Below are 25,558 nucleotides of genomic sequence, written 5' to 3' on the forward strand. Positions count from 1 at the left end.
TATTAAGTAGTAAGTATGCAGTCATACACCCGTGCATACAACCATTACAGTTTACAAAGGAGATATTTGCATGTTACAAAACTGCAGGTTTCATTTCAACATGTGCATGTTAGCACAATAATATTACAGATTGGATACCAGATATTTACAGCTTACGTATTTTATACAGGTTAATTAAACATATAAAAAATTGATGAGATAAAGTTACCCTACTTCTACAACATTAAATATACCGGGTAACCTTTTAATAGTTGCAAAATGAATGAAGACCAACTGGAGATCGGAGGAGCTCAAGCATTACTTCAGTTAGGGACTAAATTACAGAAAGAAGAGGATTTAGAGGAAAACCATTTATCGGATATTAATTATGAACAATATATTAATCATCAAAATCATGAAAATCATGAAACAACCGATGATGATAAAACAAATCAACAAATAACTGATGCAGTGGAAGCTGCAGTTATGAGGTTTGTTGGAGGAACTCTTGAAACCGATGGTAAGAATCGGAAGACAAAGAGAAATGACGATGTTATTTCAAATCTTTCAGAATATCAATGGGATAAATTTTTAGCAGATGAAGTTGCAAATCCAAATGATTCCATTTTTGATTCTTATGATTTATCAACAAAGACAACGCCCAAGAAGAAAAGGAAGAGGGTTCATACTGATATTGATCCAGAACTATCCAACTTAAATTCAAATGAAACCAACCCTACAACAACAACAACCGGCACAACAACAGAAAATCATGAACATGATCAATTAGTTCAAGCAGCTATAATGGGAGCAGGAGAGTTAGCCAAGCATTTAGGATCATCCGAATTAAGTAATTTACCACCAAACCAAGCCCATCAAGTATTAATGGCTGCATCAAACTCATTACAACAACATCCGAATAATGAATCAATATCAGCAATAAATCAATTAGCTCAAGCAGCATCATCGTTATCAAATAAAAGAACAAAGAAACCTTTGAATAAAAAAGTTAAGCCTTCCGTTCCAAAACCAAAATTTAATGAAAACACCTCGATTGAATCATTAATCCAAGAAGCAAGCGAAAAGGCATGTAATTGGTTCAATTCTTCCATTGATAATTCGACTGGTCCGAGACCATTTTCACAAGAAGAAATCAATGCGGTGGATCATTTTGTTGCTGGATATTGTCATTTAAATAAATTGTCAAGACAAGATGTTTGTAATAGAGTTTGGTCAAATGAAAGAACAAAAGATAATTTTTGGGAATCTTTAACAAGAGTTTTACCTTATAGATCAAGAGCTTCAGTTTATAAACATGTTAAGAGACAATACCATATTTTCCAAGTTAGAGCTAAGTGGTCAGTTAAAGATGATGAAATATTAAATGAATTGGCCACAACTAAAATTGGTAATTGGAAAGAAATTGGAGAAATTATGAACAGAATGCCCGAAGATTGTAGAGATCGTTGGAGAAATTATGTCAAGTGTGGTCAAAATAGAGCTTTGAATAAATGGTCAATTGATGAAGAAACTAAGTTAAAAGATATTGTTGTTGAAATGATTTCAAATTTTAGAGGCCACCCAATACCAATTAACTGGACTTTAGTCAGTGAAAAAATGAATGGCCAAAGATCAAGAATTCAATGTCGTTATAAATGGAATAAATTAATGAAAAGAGAAACAATCCAAAGAATTCAATTAATGAACAATTCAACAAAACTTTGGTTATTAACCAATTTACAAAACTTAAATTTTCAAAATATTCAACAGATTAATTGGGACTCGGTCTTCTCCAATTTTAATCAAGCAATCAAATCCGATAAAAAATTAAATGATAATATCATATTCAGTTCAAATGATTTAATTATTTGGTTTGATAAAATTAAGTCGGCAATTAAAGATCATAAAAACTTACCCTTGGATCAATTACTCGATAAACTAATCAACCATTTATACAACAACTCCTTGGTTGAAAATGATCAAGCTTCAAATTTAAACGACCAATTAGATCGCCAAATTGAAAACGTTACTAATGATTTCAACTTAAATAATCCTCAAGTTAAAGATGAAATTAAAGTTGAAAATGATGACTCTAAAAAAATCAATAATAAAGATTCAATAATCGATGATGAAGCAACATCGATTGCGAATGCTGCGGTTGCTGCTGTCTCGGCCAGCGTTAACGATCAAGATGCTCAACATCAAGAGTATAGTTTATGGAGATAATTCTTTTATTTTCACCACTATTTCAAATATTTAAATAACTAATACATACTAAAAACCTAAACCAGCTCAATTCACTCTTTAATACACCATATAGTCTCTTCGCTGTAGTCATTTTATTATAAAACTTGCCAATGGGGCCCTTTTTTGCAGTAGTTAAAAAAAAAAAATCTTGAAGTGCGGTATCAAATCAACTCGAAAAACTCCATCATAACAACAAATACTTCTTTATTAGCAAAACTTTGCACAATGATTAACTATGATGACCTGGACCAGACGTTGTTGTCATTCTACAGTATTGATTCATTGAATCTCAATTCAGTAAATGATTTGAATTTACTGCTGGACCATGATCTCTTTGACATTGATGAATTGAATGATAAATCAACCGATGAACAATTTAATATATTAAATCAAATCATTAATGACAATTTGAATATGACCAATACATACGATAACAACGATGACGACTATTATGATCCATTGAGTAAAAGACCCAAGAATATTGTTAAAGAATTGCTTGATCGTAATATTATTTCATCAATTCATGATCCAAATTTGAGTAAATTTTTGATAAACTCGAAACAGTTTGATTCAAAACAGTATTTATCAATAATCCATGAAAACTCATCAATCGATGATTTAAATGTTTCATTAAGTTTCTTAGAAAGAAATATTGAAAATCAAACTAGTGAATTAAAAGCAGTCATTAATGATAATTTTATAAATTTTATTAATAGCAAACAAGCGATTGATAATGTTTTGGTTAATTTTAAAAATTCAAAAAGTCATACTCAACAAGAGAGAGATAAAAGTAAAGTTTTCAATCCCTCGAGACATAAAACAAATGTTAAAAATGATTCCTTATCAAGTGAATTAGAAGAATCTTTAAGTAATTTACAAATCGCCTCCGACTTGATGATGAGACCTATAGAAGAACATTCATTGAAGGAATTGAAAATTCTGAAGTTGATTGATTTCATCAAGGAAAACAAGTTTTTCTTTGATTTACCAAATAATTTATTAAAATATATTTCATCTAATAATCATAATCAATTTATCGATGATTACCATCGATTCTTAAAAGAAAAGGATGAATTGATGGAGTCTAAGTCAAGAAGGTATCAAAGAGCCTTGGATTCTCTAGACCCTATAAAAGATGCTAATCGATTAAAGGATTTGGAAATTGAACACATTGTATGTACAAATGCATTATCAAGAATTTTCAATGAAGTTGATAATATAATTAATGAATACAGGAAAAAGATTTACCAAGAACTTATTACTATGGATCATGAAGTTGGCTTGGGCGATGAAAACAATAACGACAAAAATACTAGTGAGAAATTCATATCATTCGTTGATACTGTCTATCAATTAGATAATGAAGGCTCAACTAAAAATCCAATTCATGAATTTTTGGTAGTTCAATTAAACACTTTATCAAAAGATTTAGACTATCAAAATAATAAGTTCGATGCAAAATTCACAATGATGCAAAGAAAATTGTTGGATTACATTGGATCACTAGTTGATCATAGAGAAAATGGTTCATTTATGAGATATATTAATGAAAAGTATATATCAATCGAAGAAATTCTTAAAACTTCTTTCACTACCACGAGTGCACCAAGTAAAGAACAGAGAGAAAAGTTGGTTATTGAAAGTTTCGAAAGCAGTGATAATTTAGATTTGTCCATTATTAATGAAACTTGGTTAATATTAATCAATTATATGAATTATTTAAATGATGTTTTTCTTAAAAATATTGATAAGTTTGTCAATAATTACTTACATTATACTCGGGTTGAAAATGGGTTTAATATCGATCCCGATGGTAAAATAAGAGATTTATTTTTGAGTTTAATGAAAGATTCAACTTCAAGATTAGTTAAAATTTTTAATAACAATGAATTGGTTGATCAAATGACTTCATTACCTGAAAATTACACACACTTTTTGCCTTATTACACTAACTCGTTATCAACCGTTTTTTATTTGACTAATATTTCTAAAAAAATTGACCTTTGGTTAACCAGAATAGGTGAAAACATTGTTATAATTGGTAATACTTCGAAGAATGTTGATACCAATAAATTTGTTCATAAATTAAGAGATTACTCTAACTTGATCGATCAAAAAATATTAGAAGCTTGTTGTTCGACTTGGGTTAATGATTGTTCACAATTTTATGATCTAGAGAATTGGGAAAAAATTAATGATAACTATGAAGTATATCAAACCAAAGATTCGAAATCAATATATACGAAAACAATGAGAGTTTTGGAAAGTTATGAAACATACATATTAACCAAGTTATCTCAATTAGTATTTGATAAAAAAGTGGATGCCACTACAACAGAAAAGGTAAGGATCGTTGCAAGTCACCCGAATAAAAGAATTTTGGTTAGTATTGAAATTCAATTTATGAGAAGTATGAATGTTTTAATTGACTCACTTATGAAGAAGTATAACTTAGAGAAAGAGAAGAATACAATTATTTCAAAGAATACTTCAGAAAGTGTTGATGTTAATAATAACTTGGAACACGAAATATTCAAAATATTGACCATGAACAATTTCGACTTGTTATCAAATTTCATTTATCCAAGAATCATTAAGAAGTATGATTTATTGTTCAAAAAAGATTTACTGAATCAAACATTGAAGTTATATTCGGACATTGATAAGGCATCATTAACGATTTTCGACGATGTATTAATGAAAGAAAAAGAATGGATTCAAACCAAAGTTTTCAAACATTTTAATAAGATAAATGGTAAATACGTAAGTTCCAATAAATTTAAATTAAAGATCGATGGATTTATATATGAAATTTTAATTCATTTTATAAAATTAATCCATATAGTTAAACCATTAACTGGAGTTGAAATATTTCAAAATATGATTAATGAATTGCAAACTTTTTTCCTCAATAGTTTCTTAAACAATTTAAGAGATTTAAAGCAAAATGAAGGATTCAAGGAATACGGGAATTTAAAATTAGATGTTTATTTCTTTGTTGAAGTTTTTGATCCTAGTGAAATATTCCGTTTGAATGATTATTGTATGAATATGATTACAATCTTAAATAAAGAAATTGAAGAAATTGAAGGTAATCCGATATATTCACAACGAGATTTTGAATCTGTTTTGAACGAAGGTTTGAAAAACAGTGAGAATGAATTTGAGTTTAATAAATAGCTTATAATGATTGATGATTAGACTTACAATAAATATTAATAAAATAAACCCGTTAATTATAAGATAAAAAGATAAGACCCATATAAATATTAAGACACGAAAGAAAATATAAAAATAAATGAACGACCCGGCTCTATAACGAATAAGAAATAAAAAGTAAAAGATTAAGACCCCCAAGATTGTAAGAATGAAGTACATCCCCCTCAAAAAGAATAAAAATTAATTTGAAAGCATCAATTCAATGCTGTTAGTTGTCAAAAAGAAGTATCTTATTATATATATATGTGTGTGTAGAAGGGTAAAAGTACCCAAGATACGACTTTTTAAACGTCAAACAAGCAAAGGAACTAATAAGCTTAAACATGAGTTTTATCAGTACTGGTAACGTTAGCAGAATCACTGACAACTTTTTCAACAGCTTCTTTTTCAACAGAATCTTCTTCATCAGGAACTTGACCAAAGTTAGTATTTCTAACCCTTTCAAATAATTCATCTTGTTCCTTTTGAGATAATTCATTCTTCTTTTTACCCTTGATATGGTACATTGGATTTAATTGAGCCAAAGTTAAATTCTTACAGAAAGGTAAGTGACCAACTTTTTCTTCATATAACATTAAAGCCAAGGTAAGGATAACAGCCAACCAGTAGATGTTGTAAGAGATAACTGAACCATAAGTAGCAGAATTTTGCCAACCCAATAAAGCATTAAAGACATCCCAACCATTATCAATTTCAGGATTACAACAATTGACGTGCCAGACTGATTTGGTAATATCATAAGTACCAGGACCAGAACCATTTTCAGAAGCGTCACCACCAGTTTTTTGATTATAAACATAAGTTTCGAAATACCAAATACCTCTTGAAAATAACCCACCGGCAATAAGATACAAGATACAAGTTGAAAAAATCAAGAAAATTTGTAAAGACATGGTTGAACCAAAGTAGTATAATAACCACCCAATGAAACAACCGGCCAAGATCCCACAAATAACTGGAATTGGGAAAGAAGTAGCAGGAGAGTTTAAGCCAACCCCACCAACGAAAACAACCGCTTCTAAACCTTCTCTTAAACAAGTAATGAAGGGCAAGATAAACATACAGTATTTTTTGGTAAGATAACCAATTTTGAAACGATCCTTTTTATGTTCAGGAACCTTAACTAAAGCTTGAGCTAATTTAACTCTCCATTTAGCTTGCATCTTATTAATACGCAACATTGCAACCCCCATAAGAGAAATTAAAATGGTTGCAATGATACAAAAAATACCTTCCCATAAATCTTCAGAAGCAGACCAAATATCGTTACCAAGAGAGTAAAAAGTACCAATAAAAGCACCACCTAAAATCAAACATATAATAACTCCTAGAATCGCCCCTAGCCAAATTTGTTTTTTAAGGGATTTATAAGTGGAAGAATCATTATTTGGACCACCTAAACCTTGTTTAACAAATGCCAAAAGAACAGAAACCACAACAACGGCTTCTAATGATTCTCTAAGACAAATGAAAAAAATTTGAACATTGAAAACATTCACCATTTTTCAAATAAGTATATTAAGTTACCCAATTAATTCTTTGAGGGAGGGGGTCTAATATCAAAGAATATAGAGTGGATAAAGAGAAAATATCTAAAAGCCTACAATTAGGGGAATTTCAATTCTTATTTATACCAATTTACCATTCTACAATATACTGATTTATACCCATTTCATAAAATTAACTAACTTCAATAAAGAAAAAAAAAATTCACAAATAAGGTAAAGTTATTGTTCGGTCCTTTGTTTCATAATCTCATGCCGTTCATTCTAATTGTAGGCGGGTTGTGTTACATGTACCTTGAAGTAAATTATTCGAATTTTGCCTTAGCTATCTATTAAATCTAGTAAGCCACTAGCCAATCCCCGTTCACCAATTCATCGTTTCTTTTTACCGATCCTGGTTTCCCTATGAACTGCAACATGAACTACACCTTACCAACATAGTATCACCAACCCGGGACCACCGTATCAGAGCATATACTACCTATCCTTACAATGTACCCCCCATACACCACCAATGTACCCAGACTACACCCCGACAGTCATCCTGTGACATCGAATGTCTTGGGCCTGTCAATTTTGACAGCTTTGACATCGGTCGTGCCCGGCGACCGAATAAGATTAAACTGATAATTTGATACTTTGTGATGTCTTTGCCTTGCCCTTCTGGTTGGATTAAGAACTGCTGCTTATTCTAATTATTTTTAGGCACCGGTTTAGGCACTTGTTGTGTCAAGGCATTATTTTTGTCTGACTCTAGCCTGATTGGCTGGCGAAATTATCTGATTGATCTAGACAGTGCAACCGTAGTCTGTAACATGATTTATCCGGTGATGTTCGGAGCAGGTTTCGGAGGTTTACGAAAAAGTTTTTGTGCTCACGTGAGTGTCACGTGAGCACTCCGGGGTTCCACCCACCATATAAGTGAATGGTCTGGTGAATTGAAGGTGAATCGGTGAGTGGGAGGGCTATATTGAATGTGAGTAGCATTGTAAATAGCATTGTTAATGGTAGAGTGATGTCAGTAGCAGGGTAAATAGTATAGTGGATAGTGAACACTTATGCAAGTGGCTGAAATGTAATGAGGTAGGTTGAAAGGAGAATGTACGGAGGTTTGTTTTAACAACTACTACTCTTTAATGAAGCCAGTTAAGAAATTCTCTTTAAGAAGCCACGACAGTTCAATTACCGCATTATTGCCGGTAGAAAATCAGGTGATTAGCGGAGATTCCCAGGGAGACTTGGTTTGGTGGGATCTAGTCAAGAAGAGACCAATCAAGAAATGGAAAGCCCATCGGGGTTCGATAATAACGTTGAAAAAACTATACAATGGATTAATACTAAGTCATGCCAAAGACCACAGTTTGAAATTATGGGATTTGACAAACGTGGAGTCGTGCTATGCTGAAGTGCCAATCAATACGTTGAACTTCTGTAATATCGATGTAATCGAAGGCTATTTATTGTGTCCAAGTACTATTGATTCAGAGAAATTTGACTTATATTCATTATTTGAATCAGAAAAATTTGAATTGAAAAGATTGCTTCATAATGTCGATCCTTATCAACTCTACAAGGATAAAGAAGATATCGATGATGAAGTTAACCACTTGAAAAGGGGTAAGTTTGGCTCGATGATGAAGGTAATGTTTACTTCAAATAACCAATTTATAATTGGTTATGAATCGGGTGCTTTAATTACTTTTAACTTGGTATTACCCCTGGTCAAAGTAACCGACACACAAACTAGAATAAACAAAGATTGTAAAGTTACTGTTGATGAGATTAATCAATATCATCAACCAAACCCAATTCTTTCTTTAACTTATAATAGCCAATTGATTTCAGGATCAACGGGGAAATCAATCTTCTTCCATACCGATTGCAAAACAATACCTTCAAACCATTACGGTATACAACAACTAGTCACTTATGACCAGTTGTTAATTGGGTTATTCTGGGATGGGGTTATTAAGATTTATGACTTGACGACAAAATTCGAATTATGGAAATACTATAGAAAGACTGAACGAATATCTAAAAATGAAGATAATTTAAAAATCACTCAAATTAGTATACTCAACTTAGAAAACAATTACCAAAATACTTATAAAGATTTAATTAGGAAAAAATCCGCTTTAAACGGTAACTTATTAGTTATTGGATTCGGTGATGGGTTAATCGAATCTTTCCAACTATAAAAATCAACCATATATATTTAACAAATCGCAAAAAGTATATATCTATGTATATATATATAAAACTATTAATCAATTATTCAAAGTAAGTGATTCAAATTGTTGTGAACCTTGCCTACTGTGATTACCTCGGTAATTATTATTATTGTTGTTAAATTGATTACCATATAATGATCTTCTCTTGGATCGATTATTTTGATTATTTTGATTAGGTATTGGGATATTTGAACCACTAGTATTTCTGTAACGTGGATTACCATTAATACTTCCGTTACGACTATGATACCCACCATTATTAAAATTATTATTGTTGTTATAATTATTATTGTTATAATTATTGTTGTAATTTGGGTACTTATGCATCTCTTCAGGAGGAGTTGGAGTTCTTGAATCAAAAGATTGATTAAAACTTGAATTTCTTGGGGTAGTATTTGGACTATTCAAATTAATACTATTTCTTTTTGGAATATTCAATTGGGTTGGGGTATTAATTGAAGAAAAATCAGGATTTGATGATTTGGATGAATCAAATCTAATTGAATTACGCTTGTTTTTTCTTCTCTTTGAAGACATTGTATTATTTCTACTCAAAGATTGAATTGGCTGAGACTGCTTTGGAGTATTTGAATTAGAATCATCTTTTTGAGGATCGGGACTACTAATTAAGGTTGCTTCTTCATCAAATGAACTGTTTGATAAAGTTTCATTGGTATCATTTAAAATTTCATCTAAATCAATCTCAATATTTTCATGGTTAGCAATTTTTATTTCTAAATCAGGAATTTTTAATTTCAATTGATTTATAATATCAACATTATTTGATAAAATAATTTTTGATTCTTGTCCATGAATTTTTGCTGTTTTAGCCAATTTTGTTAATAATTCTAAAATTGATTTATTTTTATTAACATATAAATTATCCATAGTTTTCCTCTTATTAGTTAAACTATCTAATAATGTATCAACATCTTTATCATTACTTAATAATTTATTTGATAAAGTTTCAAAATTAGCTAAATTTTGTTTCTTATAATCTTCAAAATTAACAGTTAATTGATTCAATTCTTTTTGATAATGTTTTTTATATTCAACCTGTGAAGCAATTAATGCATCATAAGCAATTTTCAATCTTTCAAATTCCGCAGTAGATGATGCTGATGATTCTTGTAAATTTTCACATCTAATCTTCATATTTTTGTTATTTAAATTTAATGATTCATTTGTTGAACATAATTCGTTATATTGATCTTCTAAATCAGTAATTCTTCTTTCTTTTCTTTTCAACAATGCGTTGATCATATCATTTTCATGTTTTGCATTTGCTAATTGATCAACAAATGAATCATTTTTTTTAGCTATAATTGAATATTTCTTCTTATAATCATCATGAGATATCTTGATTGAATCTAATTCATTCTTCAATGAATCTATCTGTGAATGTAAAGAATCAATAACTTTAGAAGTTGGCTTTTTCATAGGATTATTCTCATCCATCTTTAATCTTTTAATCTAATAAATTAATATCTATTTTCTTCCCTGTTAATAAGTTTCAGTAAATTCTAAAGACACTCAACAAAGAACTTCGCAAAACAAAAAAAGAATAATAATAAATAAAGGGTATCAAAGGTAAATTCCTAATCGTCTAGCAGCCTAGGGTATCTTAAGGGATTAGAATATAACTTTGATTTCTATTTCTGATTTATTCTCTTCTTTTTTAATTATTTCAATAACTAATATTTGAACAAGTTGCTATAATCGTTGAAATGGTTTGATACAGCTTTCTAATCCAATATTTAGTTAAAACTATCTTTTCAATTCAAAGGAAAAGGAGTAGGGATTTTAATCTTTTTTGTTTCTTCAACTTAAAACTTGTCCAATAAAGTCTTTTGTGCTTTGTTCAGAACACTATGTAAACAACTACCCACTGAGATGGTCCTGGATATGTTTTCCTGAGAATGTGCTATGTTACTCTGGGTTTAATGTCTTTACTTTAATTTAAACTACCAACCTTGAAGTTCAACTCAACAACCAAATGAATGGGATTGCGTGTTCCCAAATCAAAACGTAAACAAATAAATAGAAATCGCTAACAAAACAAAAAAAAAAAATGAAAACCGTCTAAAAGTCATTTTTTGGCGTGGTCGGGTTTGTGATTATGTAATCACAATTATATCACGTGATCAATTCGATTTCACAGAGATACACCCGTACATCCACGGGTTTGCTCCAACTCATTTGCAGCCAGAGGCATTCGATTGTAGCTGGTTTTATCAATGGCTCAGTTTACATGTTTCACGCATGGTTTATTAAATATATGGGTCAATTGGGAGGGGAGGGCTTGAACTGCTTTTTTTGTAGATTTTGTAAATTAATTCGCAAGTATTGGATGAAACTAAGCAGCTCAGTTCTATCTCTGCAAATCTATAGTTGTTGACTTCGACTAAGCACAAGATCTGAAAGTCTAGTCACTTGTATGGACTGGTGAAGCTGTCTCGTACTGAACGCTTGTTTCTAGTATTTTATGATGGATATCAAGCTAATAAGTTTTTGATTTATGATCGAATTACTCGTTTGTCTTATGCGGTGAGTGACTTGAAATAGCCTTTTTATAGCATTTCCTCTTATCAAAGTATTATGGTTTCTTTCTTGAAAATTAGAGCATTCAAGGTTCTGTCAGACCTTGAAGGTCTGCAGATGATGTACTGGCCTATCTATATCGATAGGTACAATACATCATCAAATGAAGACATAAATTATATTTAAAGTTTGTGTCAATCCATAAATGAGGCATTCTGATAATGTGCATATATAAATAAATAGGCATTTCCATGTTAAATGGAAAAATCTTCTACTCGACGTGGGCCGTGGACCAAAGTGATGCTTCTAATTGGTTGAAGCATGGTCGTCGACCTATGGAGAGTTCTTTATATTCGGTAATAAATATTTCTATATAATATTTACAAATTGGCTTTGGATACTTAAGCTTAATCGTAATAAGTTATTTCCTCCCTTTGAATAACGTGAAAAGATTAATCTGACAGTATCGAATTAATCCACTGTGCTACCAAGTATTAGTATGTATTTGACTAATGCTACTTATGCGTGTGTTATGGTCAACCGTACTAGAACTATGTATCTAATACTAATGGATACTGGTGGTTGATTATGGGCTCGATCAACCCACATAACCCGATAGGTTCTCTCAATATTTCGAATCCATATAGTTCACGTTATACGTACCATCGATGTCGTGATTCGCCCTCTGATGTCAAAGTATCTAAGGCAATCAAGGCTTTAGATAGAGAATCAAAGTACCAGGATCATTGGAACATTTAGCTGATAATATTTTTCAAATGTTAAGAACTTGTTTCATCTTTGTTAGCAAATTTAATAGCATCTCCTTCACTAGGGTCCATAAAAAACTACCACACTCTAATACAATACCACGAGTGTCTAACCAGTAAGCCCTATCGAGAGAGTGGATGCAAGTTGAAAGACTACATTTTGGTAAACACCGGCCTAAACTTTCTGATTACCAACGCCATAATCAAATAAACCGATTACGGGTACTAACGGACTACAAAGTTGTAAATTGCAAAGCAATAGATCACCGGAAATCTAAAAAGTAATCTACTTAGATAAGGTTGGGCTAGGGAAAAGGAATTTAGGTAGTTTAAATATACACTTAAGGTGTTCGAAATCTACCAATAAATATGACTTTTTTTTCCAACTAGGACATTAAAGTAATGTAAGATCATTCAAATGAATACCAATCTGAAACGAAGATAGTTTGATCTTCCCCCGGTCTTCGAAGTGCCAGACAAGAGGTTACGCTACACCTTCATTTAACATTGGGACCTCAGTAAATAGCTTTTTTTTTTCTTTCAATGTAGCAATACACAAGATTACAAGCTCTATAATAAAACTCATTATGTGGTATGTAGTGGTATACCAACTATTTCAAATGAATACAGTCTAGATGATGGAAGGCATCTGGTTCACTTTTTGCTCCCACTCTTTGAAGAATTGAACAATTGAACATCATTTTAAAGAACTAGGCACTATTGACTACACTATTGAACACTCTATCGACTACACTATTGACTACACTACTAAATACACTTCTGAATCCACTATTGAATCCACTATTGAATAGTACATATCGGGTAATGTGGGTATCGGGTTATGTGGGTAGATCAGACCCATAATCAACCACCAGTATCCATTAGTATTAGATACATGGTTCTAGTACGGTTGACCATAACACGCGCATAAATGGTATTAGTCAGATACATACTAATATTTGGTAGAGTGGATTAATTCGATACTGTCAGATTAACCTTTTCACGTTATTCAAAGGGAGAAAATAACTTATTATGATTAAGCTTAAGTATCCAAAGCCAATATGTAAATATTATATAGAAATATTTATTACCGAATATAAAGAACTCTCCATAGGTCGACGACCATGCTTCAACCAATTAGAAGCATCACTTTGGTCCACGGCCCACNTCGAGTAGAAGATTTTTCCATTTAACATGGAAATGCCTATTTATTTATATATGCACATTATCAGAATGCCTCATTTATGGATTGACAAAAACTTTAAATATAATTTGTATCTTCATTTAATGAAGTATTTTACCTATCAATATAGATAGGCCATTACATCATCTGCAGACCTTCATGGTCTGACAGTACATAACAAAGATTAACGAAAGAAAATGGCCCCATTTTTTGCAGCCATATTATGTGGTGTACGGAGGGGTTAAATATAAAACCTATCTTATAAACATTCCCGGTTTCATTTGTCGTCTACGGCCATATCCAGCATAAAGCATGATTACCCGTCCGATCAATAATTATTAAGCTGCTGAGAGCGATGCTGAGTACGTTAGTGGGAGACCATAATGGAAACCATCGTGCTGTAGACTCTTCTTTTTTGCAATTAATTTTTTGTGAAATAAAATTGTGTTTGTGGGACAGATGTTCTTGAGAACAGTTTGAACATCTACAACTGGTGGGATTTTTCGTCAAAAGTTCAACGGTAATACCAAACAGAAATAGTTTTAAGAATAAAAAATTGTTAACCATGTCTGATCGATGTTTCTAAGTCCGGTATGCAATATCGGTTGCAAAATGTTAGATCATTTCTACAGCGATCTCATTAAATAAAAGTAATCCAACATATCCATGATTCTTAATCCATTGAGTTTTATTTCCCATGACTACAAAAAACATACTTTTTTATAAATTATATTCTAGTTGCATATGGAGTTTGTCTTATGACTTTTACTAAAAATCTTTCTATTTAAGTGGTTAAACAAACTTACATATTTTGTTCATCTGATTGTATACAATTAACAATTAACATAAGCCACGAATATTGATCTGCTAAGTACTAGTTATGATATTTGAATCTTTTCTATGCCAAAATTATTCTCACTTTAAAAGTCTTGGATTTGATAAATTAATTGTAAGCAAAAAAAAACCGAAAATTGAAGGATGATTTGCAAATCACCATAATGCCAGGTTCCGTTCCTTGACTCTTTTGAAAGTGTGAATATCATGTACTTTATGTCGGAAACAAGTTGTTATACAAAATTGTTTTCACTATTTATTCAGGTTTTTGTATAAATCTTTATCTCAAATTTATCTGGCAAATTTTGCACTCGTTTATTATTTATTCAGAGAGCTCAATCCAAAAGTTCTTATGGATATTAAGAATGTGCAAACTGCGTACAGACGATAGTTTGGGAATGATGAGCTAAGACAGCAGCACCGATAGAATGGGCGGGGAAGTGAAAGAGCCTCGAGACATAACTGGAGTATATGATTGAGTCAGGTAACTTGAATAATCAAACGCCATTCCCACGGATTTTGTTTTATCGAATTTCTTATACTCTCATTAATGTTGTCGATTTTTGTAAGGATATTTGCAAAGCGTTATGCAATTTTATCCTCTCCATGACATCAGGCGAAAGCGAGAGGCTTCCTTCAGTTTATATACTGGTACTATTGCCGAAAGTTAGTTGATTCACTCGTAATTCTTTTAGGCTATATTCCATTCCCTGTCTTTTCTTTTTTCCCTTTTCACGCAACTGACTCAACGATACTTACTCAAAGCCAGCATTCTTTAAGAGAGTCGAAGTATGGTTTAGCTACCATCAGTAAAGATTCAAAGTAGCGTATTAAGAAATTAATTTCTCGCAGTCGCTTTAGAAAATTCTTGAAGAGATTCGGTTCTAAAATCACCCCAACTCAAAACTTTTCCAAAGTTGTTAAAAATTCCAAATAACTAAGACATGACGTGTTTCTGGGAGTAGAGTCTGTACATAAAAGTATCATATTAAGAAGTCAAAAAAAAGACTAACGTCAAAGTGCCTGTGAAAGCATTCACAACACACAAATCTAGATTCCCGAATTGTTTCGAACACTGTTACAGTGGCCGAGCGGTTAAGGCGATGCCCTGCTAATTACCAAGTTAGCTGTTAGGCATTGGGTTTTACCTTCGCAGGTTCGAATCCTGTCTGTAACGCCAACCTCTTTTTTTTTTCTAACTTGAACCAACATCTCCTGAGACATGGGAAGTGAATCAAACTTACTACAAACCGCCTACGAACTTAAATGAGCAGTCGTGCCCTCCACCCTCTTGTTTGGGCCAGTCACAAACGAGTCAATATAACCAAGTTCACCCGTGCACCACATAAAATTCACCCGTGCACCCGATACTTTTTTTTTTCTTCAAAAACTGCGAATTCAATCAGCCAATTAGCGTTCGGTTGATTTAAATATTAATGCTCATTAAATTAGTCAACGATGATTAGTAGCGAGCCATACTAGCAAGATATCACCCCGGGAGTGGGATTGTAGAGCATGACACTACAGCCGTTTCTGATACAAAGTAAGATTATACACTTGTAGTAGCATTGGTGTATGAAGATTTAGTTGTCTTCTGCCTTCTCTCGCTGTAATTTTTTTTTTTTTTTTTTTTTTTTGTTTGGCTCTGGTGAAATTTTTTTAACTAGAGCATTTTTTTTTTTTTTTTTCGTTGTTTTCACTTCTTATTAGACTACATTAGAATACCTTTTCTTGTATCTCTAAGCTATTCATTCAGTTCATTTAACATAAGATTTTAATTATTCATTTTTCAATTTGATCATTTTTTATAACATATAATATAATTGCATAATAAAGATGTTCAAATCAAGAATAGCTAATCCAATGTTTCAAAGAATTCTTGCTACTTCATTTGGAGTTAGTGGATTAACTGCATCATATATTTTATATCAAGATAGTGTTTCTGCTAATGCTATGACTGCTGCTGAACACGGGTTACATCCACCAGCTTATGGATGGTCCCATAATGGTATGTTTGATACTTTTGATCATGCATCAATTAGAAGAGGTTTCCAAGTTTATAGAGAAGTTTGTGCTTCATGTCATTCATTAGAAAGAATTGCATGGAGAAATTTAGTTGGTGTTTCTCATACTACTAGTGAAGCTAAAGCTTTTGCTGAAGAATTAGAATATGATGATGAACCAGATGATGAAGGTAAACCAAAAAAGAGACCAGGTAAATTAGCTGATTACATACAAGGTCCTTATGAAAATGAACAAGCTGCTAGATCTGCTAATCAAGGGGCTTTACCTCCAGATTTATCTTTAATTGTTAAAGCTAGACATGGTGCTTGTGATTATATTTTTGCTTTATTAACCGGTTATCCTGAAGAACCTCCTGCTGGTGTTGTTTTACCTCCTGGTTCTAATTATAATCCTTATTTCCCAGGTGGTTCTATTGCTATGGGTAGAGTTTTGTTTGACGATTTGGTTGAATATGAAGATGGTACTCCTGCTTCAACTTCTCAAATGGCTAAAGATGTTGTTACTTTCTTAAATTGGGCTTCTGAACCAGAACATGATGAAAGAAAGAAATGGGGTTTGAAAACTATCATTGTTGTTTCCTCCTTATACTTATTAAGTGTCTGGGTTAAAAGATTCAAATGGCAACCAGTTAAAAACAGAAAAATCAGATTCGACCCTCCAAAGAAACATTAATCACTGATTAATACCTAATTATCTGAATATCTGTTTATCTTGTAAAAACTACTATCTCTATCTTTTTTTTATCTATTTATTTTATTCTACATTTGTCTTTCCTGATTCTACATTCATTCAATATTGAAAATCTTTAAAAAAAACACTTAATAAAAGTATCATATTATTAGCTAATGTAGTAACGGATCGTTAAATTCCTTTCACTCGGTGTTTATTGGTTATGATGCGACTCGAGATTACCTGTTATTAACTGATTAAATTTAATTGGTGGATAATTGACATCGGTACACCAGATCACGTGAACCACCTCATTTACTACTAATTAATGCTAACTGATTATTATAGTTGCAATTTGAGCTTTTTGGGGTTGTCTTAAACTAGGACAGTACTGGTTTGTACTAGTTACTCTCGCTTCATGTATACAGTTATCCTGATCACCGGAACAAGGTTGAATGAGCTGACGAAATTGACCAGGAAGTGGTAATAATTGTGGTTCAGTGTCGATTAAAAAGAAGTGATTAGAAGTGATAGGAAGAAGCGATTAGAAGTGACAAGAAGAAGTGATCAGAAGTGATCAGAAGTGATCAGAAGTGATCAGAAGTGACAAGAAGAAGTGACAAGAAGAAGTGACAAGAAGAAGTGACAAGAAGAAGTGACAAGTGTTGATCAAGAACCCCCTTTGCACCCAAATATAAAAGTTCTCACAGTTGCTGCAAAACTGAAACATCGAGTCAGCAAAGTAGTTGAAGGCAAATCGTAGATCAAAAGGATGAGGCGTATACTTAAGTATTTGCTTCAAATCACTTCAAGCCGTATACTCTTGAATGACTGTGGTAGAAATAACCTCCATTCCCTAAAGCTAAAATAATCCTTACGTATTAAATCAAAACCACTAAAATGAAAAAGCGATCAAAAAATCAAGGCAATAATCAATAAATAATATCTATAAAACAGGAGACGACACCATTTGGCGGCATCCTTCTATATATTTGATTACATGAAGATCAACATAACATTCTAATCCTTGAAAGCTTTTCGGCGACTTGTTCAACAACATCTCAAACTTGGTTAAACAAACTGCTGCTATCACAAGCCCAAGCCAACTCAGTAACCACAAAGGATTATGCTTTAGCCATGTATAAAGACCACTTGATTTTTCTTTGCACCCGTACCCCACCACTCACCACAAATTGCAGTTTACCTTGCCCGCCCCAAAACGTTTGCAGATTAACAGTCACGTGAGCCTCTTCGGTTGCCTCGCCGAAAAACTGTTACGGTTACGTTGCACCGGCCCCTATTCGTGCAATTTGATTGGCTGACGGGAAAAATTCGCCGAAGCACAAAAAGAATTGTCAATAATCCATAGAATTCTTCAAAATCTTTCAGATCCTTTAAATATTAGCGTTTTTCTGCTTATATTAGACATTCGATAAACTATTCAAAGATGGCCAAACAACCCGATTCAGTTGTCATGGAACATGACATTAATCAATCGCAGTCAAACACGTCTGCTGATTCCTCGAGGAACTTAATACCCAACAATGTGCCAAAACCTTCTACTGATATAATAAGTGATTTGGATACCACCAATTTACTGGAGATGACCGAGTCCAATACCAAACCATCGTTCTTGGTGATATTGATAACCCTTGCATCTTCGATATCGGGGTTTATGTTTGGTTACGACACTGGTTATATATCAAGTGCTTTGGTTATGGTTGGCACTGATTTATCAAATAAAGTTTTAACTTCCGGTGAAAAAGAGTTTATTACTTCTGCAACCTCATTAGGGGCATTGATTGGTGCATTAATAGGAGGGATTTTAGCTAATATACTTGGTAGAAAACTAGTTTTATTAGGTTCTAATCTAATTTTTGTCATTGGTACGATTATTCAATTGGTTTCCAAAACTGTTTGGACCATGATTGCTGGAAGATTCGTTCTTGGATTAGGTGTGGGTATTGCTTCTTTAATCGCTCCCTTAATGTTGAGTGAGTTAGCTCCTTCTAAATATAGAGGACGTTTAATTGTTACTAATTGTATGTTTATTACCGGGGGTCAATTAGTCGCTTATCTTATAAACTGGGGGTTAACCAACGTTCCTCATGGTTGGAGAGTTTCTGTTGGTCTTTGTATGGTTCCTCCAGTGATTCAATTTGTTTTATTTTGTTTCTTACCTGATACCCCAAGATTTTATGTCATGAATGGTGATTATGATTCTGCAATTAAAATTATTAAAAAAATTCATAATGATCCTTCAGATAGTTTTGCTAAGGCAACTGTTGAAGATATGATTGCTTCTAATTCAGTTGTTCCGGGTAGAAATTCTTTAATCCAATCTTGGAATTCAATTAAATTAATTCATACTTCTGCTGCTAATTTCAGAGCTTTAATCTTAGCTTGTGGTTTACAAGGTATTCAGCAGTTCACAGGGTTTAACTCTTTAATGTATTTCAGTACCACCATCTTCGAAACCATTGGTTTTGAAAATTCAACCGCTGTTTCCATCATTATTGCCGCTACTAATTTTGTCTTCACCCTAGTGGCTTTATGTATTATTGATAAAGTTGGTCGTAGAAGAATCTTACTATTTGCTATTCCTGGTATGTGTGTTTCATTGATTTTATGTGCAATTGCTTTCCATTTCTTAGGCGTTAAATTCACTTCTCATGCTGATGCTGTAGTTGAAAAAACTGGTATCACCGGCTGGGGGATCTTGGTCATCCTAGGTATGGTTGCCTACGTTGCTTGTTATGCTATTGGTATCGGTAATAGTGCTTGGACCGGGGTCGAATTGTTTTCTGACGTTAACGTTAGATCAATTGGTACCATGTTCGCTACTTCTGTCAACTGGTGTGGTTCCTTGGTCATTGCATCAACTTTCTTATCAATGCTAATTAAAATTACTCCTACTGGTACTTTCTCCTTCTTCGCTGGCTTATGTTTTGTCTCTTTCCTTTTCATCTATTTCTTATTCCCAGAAGTTGCTGGTTTAGAACTAGAAGAAACTACCGCTTTCTTAACCGACGGCTTTAACGTCAGAGCAGCTTCGAAACTTTCTAAAGAAAGAAAGAAGACTTCTAAATTCGTTGTCGACTCATCTGCTTAAAATTTTTTACCTTTATCTTTCAATTCTTCGGTCATTTATTGCATTTTTTGCCCTTTATTCAGTTTAATTCTCTGCATATATTTATTATTCTCTCCCAATAGAGATTTAATATACCTATATACCTACTTACGAGTTGTAAATGCGTTTCCTCTATTCAGTATTAAGATCACTCCATATTAATTCATTAGCATAGAGTGAAAAGTGAAAGTGGCACGCAAAAAATCCCAAAGAAAAAAAAAAAAAAAAAAAACCGGGAAAATACAGTCTACATCAACGATTAAGACTGAGCAGACGTTCAGCGAGGCTAGCCAGGTAAAGACTAACAGACTAAACTTGGCATTTTACTTATTAAGTTAGGAATTTCTATAGGGTTTTATAAGTTTTGAACAAAACTGATATTCTTCTTATTATTATCTTTTACTCCTTTTTTGCATATCAACCTGAATAGAATCAACAACTCATGAGTCTAAAATGAGTAATGATTCACTTAAACCACAAGATGGACATGCTTATAGATTTCCTCGTCAATCTATAAACAAGTTCATGGATATGAACTCTTTGAAAGATTATAAAGTCATTCAAAAATTAGGTCAAGGTACGTTTGGGGTTGTTCAAAAAGCCAAACATCGGGGGACTAATGATTTAGTAGCATTAAAACAACTATTAAATCACTCAGCTAAAGAAGGATTCCCAATAACAGCAATGAGAGAAATAACCATTTTAAAGTCATTAAATCATAAAAATGTATTGAAGATTAATGATATGATCTATGAATCACCAAAAGTTGATAATCCACAAGATTTAATCCATTCAAGAGGATGTTTTTATACAGTATCACCATATATGAGTTCAGACTTGGTTGGATTATTAGAAAATCCAAACATTCACTTATCAATACCACAGATTAAATGTTTAATGTTACAATTATTAGAAGGAACTAATTATATACATCAACAACGATATTTACATCGAGATATCAAAGCAGCAAACATTTTAATTGATTATAATGGGATTTTGAAAATTGCAGACTTTGGGTTAGCACGTCATTATCATGGTAAAAAACCCGATTTAGGCAAAGGACCAGGAGGAGGAGAAAGAAATTATACTGCATTAGTAGTTACAAGATGGTATAGGCCACCAGAATTATTATTAGGAGAAAGAAAGTATACAACCAGTGTTGATATGTGGGGGGTTGGATGTGTTTTCGGAGAATTATTCAATCATAAACCAATTTTGGCAGGACTGTCAGATTCACAACAGGCACAAATTATTTTTGAATTAATTGGACCACCCACTAGTGATAATTGGTATAATGCCAACTTATTACCAAATAAAACTGATTATACCATTGGTTTGAGATGTAAAAGAACTTTAGAAACTAGGTTTTCAAGATTTATGAAACAAGATGGATTAAATTTATTATCAGGATTACTAGCATTAGATCCATTTAAAAGATTGAATTCTTTAGATGCAATTAATCATGAGTATTTCAAGAATGAACCATTGCCCTTGAAACCTCATGAATTACCAAGATTTGAAGAAAGTCACGAAATCGACAAGGAAAGATATAAAAAGCAAAAACAAAATAATGAAACTTCTGGTTATAACAGTGGTCCTTCTGCACCAGTACCATCAATAAACGCTAAAGCTCAACCAAAAGTTGATACCTATATACCTAATAGATCAAACCGTACTGAAACTTATATACCAAGACCAAAAAACAATTATCCTCGGACCGAAACTTATATTCCACAACCAAAGCCAAAAAATGATGTTAAGTTACCTGATAAACCTCGAGTTACGAACAAATCGCCATCTCCTCAAAAATTAAAGGCTGCTTCAAGAAATAGTGGGATTTTCATGAATAGTTCAAGAAATATTTCAAAACCTTTGCCTAAAAGACCTTTAAGTTCAAGAAGTGATCCATTGGCTAAAAGGAAAAAATTGGCCGATGATGCTAATGACAGTGACTTGACCGATTTCGATGAAGATTTTAAAGATGAAAGTGAAAACAAATTAAATGATTTCATCGATTGGAATCGTTATAAAGATTCCAAAGAATACAAAAATTTAGAAGCTGCAAGCAGAAAGCATTCCGCTCTAGACTATTAACGTGTATATTAGATAAAATGTATTCATATTGTATTATAACCACCAGTCTTCCCTACCTTCCCAACCTATAATCTATAAGTTATAAGCCACACAATGTAACTATAAGCCATCATTAAGCTATCATGTTTGCTAAAGCTATAAAACGCAAGCTGACTACTAGCTGATCTGTAGACTACAGTATCTTCATAAACATTTCTCTATAAGCTATAATCTATAATCAATAAACTATAACCTTCAATCAATAAGCTAGTCTAACCAATAAGTTAGTCTAATCATTAAGCTATTTGCTTCACGGGCACCAACGGTTCTTCCACAAAGCTAATCCGAAAAAGGAGTCACTTACGAGTTTTTAATTGGACACACGCACGAGATCCGGTCCAAAGCAGGAAAAAATCCTCCCGGAAGACGCTTTGTGTATTCCGACCAAAGAGTACAGAACAAACCGGCAATACAATTGGACTGGATCAGGTTAGCTATAAATGGAATTTTACACCGTCTGCCCATGGTGCTAATCGTTGGTACGTTGAAAGGAAGCCGTGCAATAAAAGAGATCATTTTGTTTCCAAAGTTATAAGAGAAAAACGGCTTTTTTTTCGTTTCGGGAATAAATGCACTGATCATTTCGATAACTCGAGAGACTGCAATTCCGAATAGGTGTTTGGATATAAATTTGGTTTTTTCTTCAGCTTACAACGTATAAATAAGGATTGAATTCTCGATAGTTCATGGATTAAATGAGGACTCAAGCAAAATGAAGACGTTTGACGATTACTTTTCGGTGCAAGTATTTTTGATTGTACTTCGAGAAACATTAGAACTGGCAATTATCGTTTCGGTATTATTGGCCTTTATTCATCAGAGTTTCCTTACTACCAAACCGGCACAGAGGACAGCTGAAGAGGATGAGGAGCCGCAGGAAGGCCAAGGTCTTTTGAATGGAGGTGAAGATGACTATAACAAGGATGAGATATCTCAAGAAACTCGATCGGTATATAATTATCTTCGAATTCAAATTTGGGTTGGTGGATTTCTAGGATTGGTTTGTTGTCTTATACTTGGGACGATCATATTAACGATTTTTTACGTTTTGGGTAATGATTTATGGTCGGTAACAGAACATTATTGGGAAGGAACTTTTTCAATCATTGCAAGTATTATAATATCAATCATGGGGATTAAAATATTGAGAGTCAATAAGATGCAAAAAAAATGGCAAAAGAAATTAACTGCTATAATAACCAATTCGAATTATATTAATAAAGCTATAAATTCCCGGAAATCCAGTACTAGTGCAACATTAAAGGAAAGGTTATCGATTTGGTCTGAAAAATATTCAATGTTCATCTTACCATTTGTAACTACTTTAAGAGAAGGAATGGAAGCAATTGTTTTCATTGGAGGAATTGGAATCAATGAAGATACTAGCATCTGGGCCATTATCAACTCGGTAGTGATTGCAATTATAATAGGATCAATCATTGGGGTTTTCTTGTATAGATCAGGAAATAACCTATCATTGCAATGGTTTTTAGTAATATCCACCGGGTTTCTTTACTTGGTTGCCGCTGGGTTATTTTCCAAAGGAGTTTGGAATTTCGAATTGCAAAGATTTATTGATTTATGTGATGGATTTGACGTTAGTGAAACTGGTCATGGTCCCGGATCTTACGATATAACCAATAGTGTTTGGCATGTCAATTGTTGTAATGGAGAACTACAAGAAGATGGCGCATTTTGGATGATTGTAACTGCGGTTTTCGGTTGGACTAATAGTGCTACATACGGTAGTGTTATAAGTTATTTATTATATTGGGTCATTATAAGTATTTGTTTCAACGCATTATTATTTGAAGACAAAAGAGGTTATTTACCATTAATCCCAATTAAATGGCAAAAAAGAAGAATCAATAAAAAAATTCATTGCAATTTTAAATTAACTTCACCAGAAGAAGATTTAATTAGAGAAAGTATCGATTCAATGACTCCCTTGAATACCTAATTGGCCTTCTCCTTATCAATCTCTTTAAATAATTGATCTACGGATGCTCCAAGATACAACTTCAATGTAGATCTAGTGGCCGGTAAGATTCTGGCCTTGACCATTATTTGTTTGCTTCCATCCTCACTTAATTTATCATAAGCTTGAAATCTATGACACCCTCCAAATGCAAAGTAAAAATTCTGTCCCGATTCTCGAATCTTGAACACATCTATTGGTGGCAATTCTCCCAGGGTGATTTCCTCTAACCCACACGTAGCGGATGCTTTTGGCGCTCCTTGTAAAGTCGATACCATAGCATCTATTTTTTCATAATCAAGAACTGGAGGTATTGGTCTCTTGATCTCGTTAAGGGGAACTTCTTCAATCTTTAAGTTGGCTGTTTGAAATGACATCTTATCTTACTTGTCTCTGCTTTCTCTTCTACTCAATTCTACTCAAGTCTACTCAATTTATATATTTCTATAGTTGCAAATTCTTATACCCTCCGATGACCAGTTTTTACTAATAGTATGTAAGCCCAGACCCCAGCCGCGACATTCACCCAGACCCGCGCGACATTCAGCCCGGGTTCTCGAAGAAAAATGTCGTGGCTGCATCTTTGCTGGATTCCACAATTAGTAATGGCAATTATAAATCAACCCATCTAATCCAGCTCTGCTGATTTCGATATAACTTCAAGGTTTGCTCGATACCAACCTGTCATTCACTTCAAAGACATCTACTCCGGTCGGAGTGGCTGAAAGCTACCCCCCTGATCTGCTGTTAGTCCGAGCCGAGCGGCCGATGGGCTTCTGCTGATTATCTAGATCATCAGCGCACGACCCTTGAATGCTTATTATTGGCTGCAACTCCGTGATCGGTAACCGGATCTCACCCCCGTTGGTTTCCTACCCCATTGCCAATACCCACGTATTCTCTCTTTGGGTGGACCTGACCAGCTATTGGCCGTCCAGGGCCTGTTCGGGCTGCCTGGGAACCGGAAGTGGCGAGAGATAGCTGCCACAGAGGGAAGAACCCCTTTGCAACTGGAGGTGCACTGTACCTGTCGACGAGACCCTCGGAACTCGGTTTTGATTTCAATTGAAAGAAAACGCAAAAAAAAAAAAAAAAAAAAAAAAAAAAAAAAAAAAAA

The 25,558-nt window shown here is 33.2% G+C and overlaps 10 protein-coding genes and 1 non-coding gene across 11 annotated transcripts; 8 read left to right on the forward strand and 3 right to left on the reverse strand.

Moving 5' to 3' along the window:
- Positions 1-15: 15 nt before the first annotated feature.
- HYPBUDRAFT_239330 (uncharacterized protein) lies at positions 16-2,286 on the forward strand (the record flags this gene model as incomplete). Its single annotated transcript, XM_020223244.1, has 2 exons — positions 16-169; positions 269-2,286. 2 exons carry the CDS (start codon positions 16-18, stop codon positions 2,203-2,205), a joined length of 2,091 nt encoding a protein of 696 aa, XP_020076499.1. The 3' UTR covers positions 2,206-2,286.
- A 354-nt stretch (positions 2,287-2,640) lies between these two features.
- Positions 2,641-5,406, forward strand: SEC5 (exocyst subunit; the record flags this gene model as incomplete). The annotated part of the gene is made up of 1 exon (XM_020218636.1): positions 2,641-5,406. One exon carries the CDS (start codon positions 2,641-2,643, stop codon positions 5,404-5,406), a length of 2,766 nt encoding a protein of 921 aa, XP_020076500.1.
- Positions 5,407-5,454: 48 nt separating this feature from the next.
- Positions 5,455-7,024, reverse strand: HYPBUDRAFT_136619 (FTR1 family protein). The gene has a single exon (XM_020219611.1). It carries the CDS (start codon positions 6,945-6,947, stop codon positions 5,763-5,765), a length of 1,185 nt encoding a protein of 394 aa, XP_020076501.1. The 5' UTR covers positions 6,948-7,024; the 3' UTR covers positions 5,455-5,762.
- A 1,062-nt stretch (positions 7,025-8,086) lies between these two features.
- HYPBUDRAFT_96847 (uncharacterized protein) lies at positions 8,087-9,001 on the forward strand (the record flags this gene model as incomplete). The annotated part of the gene is made up of 1 exon (XM_020223978.1): positions 8,087-9,001. A coding segment is annotated over one exon (915 nt), but the record flags the coding sequence as incomplete, so codon positions are not given.
- A 224-nt stretch (positions 9,002-9,225) lies between these two features.
- Positions 9,226-10,639, reverse strand: SHE3 (She3p; the record flags this gene model as incomplete). The annotated part of the gene is made up of 2 exons (XM_020222186.1): positions 9,226-9,263; positions 9,436-10,639. 2 exons carry the CDS (start codon positions 10,637-10,639, stop codon positions 9,226-9,228), a joined length of 1,242 nt encoding a protein of 413 aa, XP_020076503.1.
- A 4,944-nt stretch (positions 10,640-15,583) lies between these two features.
- Positions 15,584-15,683, forward strand: HYPBUDRAFT_t78. The gene has a single exon. It is a non-coding gene; the product is annotated as a tRNA-Ser (tRNA).
- Positions 15,684-16,231: 548 nt separating this feature from the next.
- CYT1 (ubiquinol--cytochrome-c reductase catalytic subunit) lies at positions 16,232-17,246 on the forward strand. Its single transcript, XM_020220985.1, has one exon. The coding sequence runs from the start codon at positions 16,343-16,345 to the stop codon at positions 17,201-17,203; it is 861 nt and encodes a 286-aa protein (XP_020076504.1). The 5' UTR covers positions 16,232-16,342; the 3' UTR covers positions 17,204-17,246.
- Positions 17,247-18,803: 1,557 nt separating this feature from the next.
- ITR1 (myo-inositol transporter) lies at positions 18,804-20,312 on the forward strand (the record flags this gene model as incomplete). Its single annotated transcript, XM_020222187.1, has 1 exon — positions 18,804-20,312. The coding sequence occupies one exon, from the start codon at positions 18,804-18,806 to the stop codon at positions 20,310-20,312; it is 1,509 nt and encodes a 502-aa protein (XP_020076505.1).
- An 837-nt stretch (positions 20,313-21,149) lies between these two features.
- Positions 21,150-22,428, forward strand: CRK1 (cyclin-dependent serine/threonine protein kinase; the record flags this gene model as incomplete). The annotated part of the gene is made up of 1 exon (XM_020220986.1): positions 21,150-22,428. A coding segment is annotated over exon 1 (929 nt), but the record flags the coding sequence as incomplete, so codon positions are not given.
- A 747-nt stretch (positions 22,429-23,175) lies between these two features.
- Positions 23,176-24,423, forward strand: FTH1 (Fth1p; the record flags this gene model as incomplete). Its single annotated transcript, XM_020223496.1, has 1 exon — positions 23,176-24,423. One exon carries the CDS (start codon positions 23,176-23,178, stop codon positions 24,421-24,423), a length of 1,248 nt encoding a protein of 415 aa, XP_020076507.1.
- On the reverse strand, positions 24,420-24,818 carry HYPBUDRAFT_147773 (sulfiredoxin; the record flags this gene model as incomplete). The annotated part of the gene is made up of 1 exon (XM_020220076.1): positions 24,420-24,818. The coding sequence occupies one exon, from the start codon at positions 24,816-24,818 to the stop codon at positions 24,420-24,422; it is 399 nt and encodes a 132-aa protein (XP_020076508.1).
- Positions 24,819-25,558: the final 740 nt, after the last annotated feature.

Source organism: Hyphopichia burtonii, assembly GCF_001661395.1.
Source record: "Hyphopichia burtonii NRRL Y-1933 unplaced genomic scaffold HYPBUscaffold_3, whole genome shotgun sequence".
Lineage (NCBI taxonomy): Eukaryota > Fungi > Ascomycota > Pichiomycetes > Serinales > Debaryomycetaceae > Hyphopichia > Hyphopichia burtonii.

Bases quoted from the DNA above. Each gene is read 5' to 3' on its own strand.
- HYPBUDRAFT_136619 (XM_020219611.1), bottom strand. From the start codon at position 6,947: ATGGTGAATGTTTTCAATGTTCAAATTTTTTTCATTTGTCTTAGAGAA.
- CYT1 (XM_020220985.1), top strand. From the start codon at position 16,343: ATGTTCAAATCAAGAATAGCTAATCCAATGTTTCAAAGAATTCTTGCT.